The following is a 491-nucleotide window of genomic DNA, read 5'->3' on the forward strand; positions in this document are numbered from 1 at the left end:
GTTTAAGCTCTTTAGTCAATCTCAAGCTCTTGGAAGACAGGGATATAGTTTCCAAGTATGCAAAAATGTATAATAAGAGCTCCCTAACACATGCTAGGGGACGTATTGGTGCATCACAAGTAAGTATGGCCCCCCCCCCCACTCAAGCCCGGGCCAAAAGGCGGCTGGCTGCGCTGGTCTGCGGCAAGAGCTGCGGGCACTCGGCGGGGAACGGCAGCCGGGGGGCGCCCAGCGGAGGGTTTCTGGGTCAGGCGGCGACTCCGGGCCCGGGCCGCGTACCTCGCTTGGCTCGGCCGATCTGGCCCAGCTTGGGGGGTCGCTTGGCCTGGTTGCCCGCGAAGAAGGAGTTGGTGTCCTGCAGGCGGCAGCTGAAGGAGAGGTCGGAGCCCTCGGGATCTGCGCCGAAGCGGCCCATCTTGTCCTCGCTGTAAGGCAGGATCTCGGACATGGCGGGCGCGGGGTGGGCGCGGGGCGGGCGCGGGACTGCGGCG

General features: G+C 64.8%; 2 protein-coding genes across 3 annotated transcripts in view; one reads left to right on the forward strand and one right to left on the reverse strand.

Moving 5' to 3' along the window:
• ECE2 (endothelin converting enzyme 2) overlaps positions 1-491 on the forward strand; it is a 41,206-nt gene that overhangs the window by 11,253 nt on the left and 29,462 nt on the right. The gene's annotated exons all lie outside the window — the stretch shown is intronic.
• Positions 114-485, reverse strand: CAMK2N2 (calcium/calmodulin dependent protein kinase II inhibitor 2). The gene is made up of 2 exons (XM_008062792.1): positions 280-485; positions 114-178 (listed from the first exon to the last, which is right to left on the reverse strand). The coding sequence occupies exons 1-2, from the start codon at positions 446-448 to the stop codon at positions 114-116; spliced, it is 234 nt and encodes a 77-aa protein (XP_008060983.1). The 5' UTR covers positions 449-485.

Source organism: Carlito syrichta, unplaced genomic scaffold, assembly GCF_000164805.1.
Source record: "Carlito syrichta isolate Samal-C Ts95f unplaced genomic scaffold, Tarsius_syrichta-2.0.1 Scaffold305827, whole genome shotgun sequence".
In the NCBI taxonomy this organism is placed as follows: Eukaryota; Metazoa; Chordata; class Mammalia; order Primates; family Tarsiidae; genus Carlito; species Carlito syrichta.

Bases quoted from the DNA above. Each gene is read 5' to 3' on its own strand.
- CAMK2N2 (XM_008062792.1), bottom strand. From the start codon at position 448: ATGTCCGAGATCCTGCCTTACAGCGAGGACAAGATGGGCCGCTTCGGC. The intron at 179-279 runs GTACGCGGCCCG...CTCTTGCCGCAG, and splicing joins GATCGGCCGAGCCAAGCGAG to ACCAGCGCAGCCAGCCGCCT.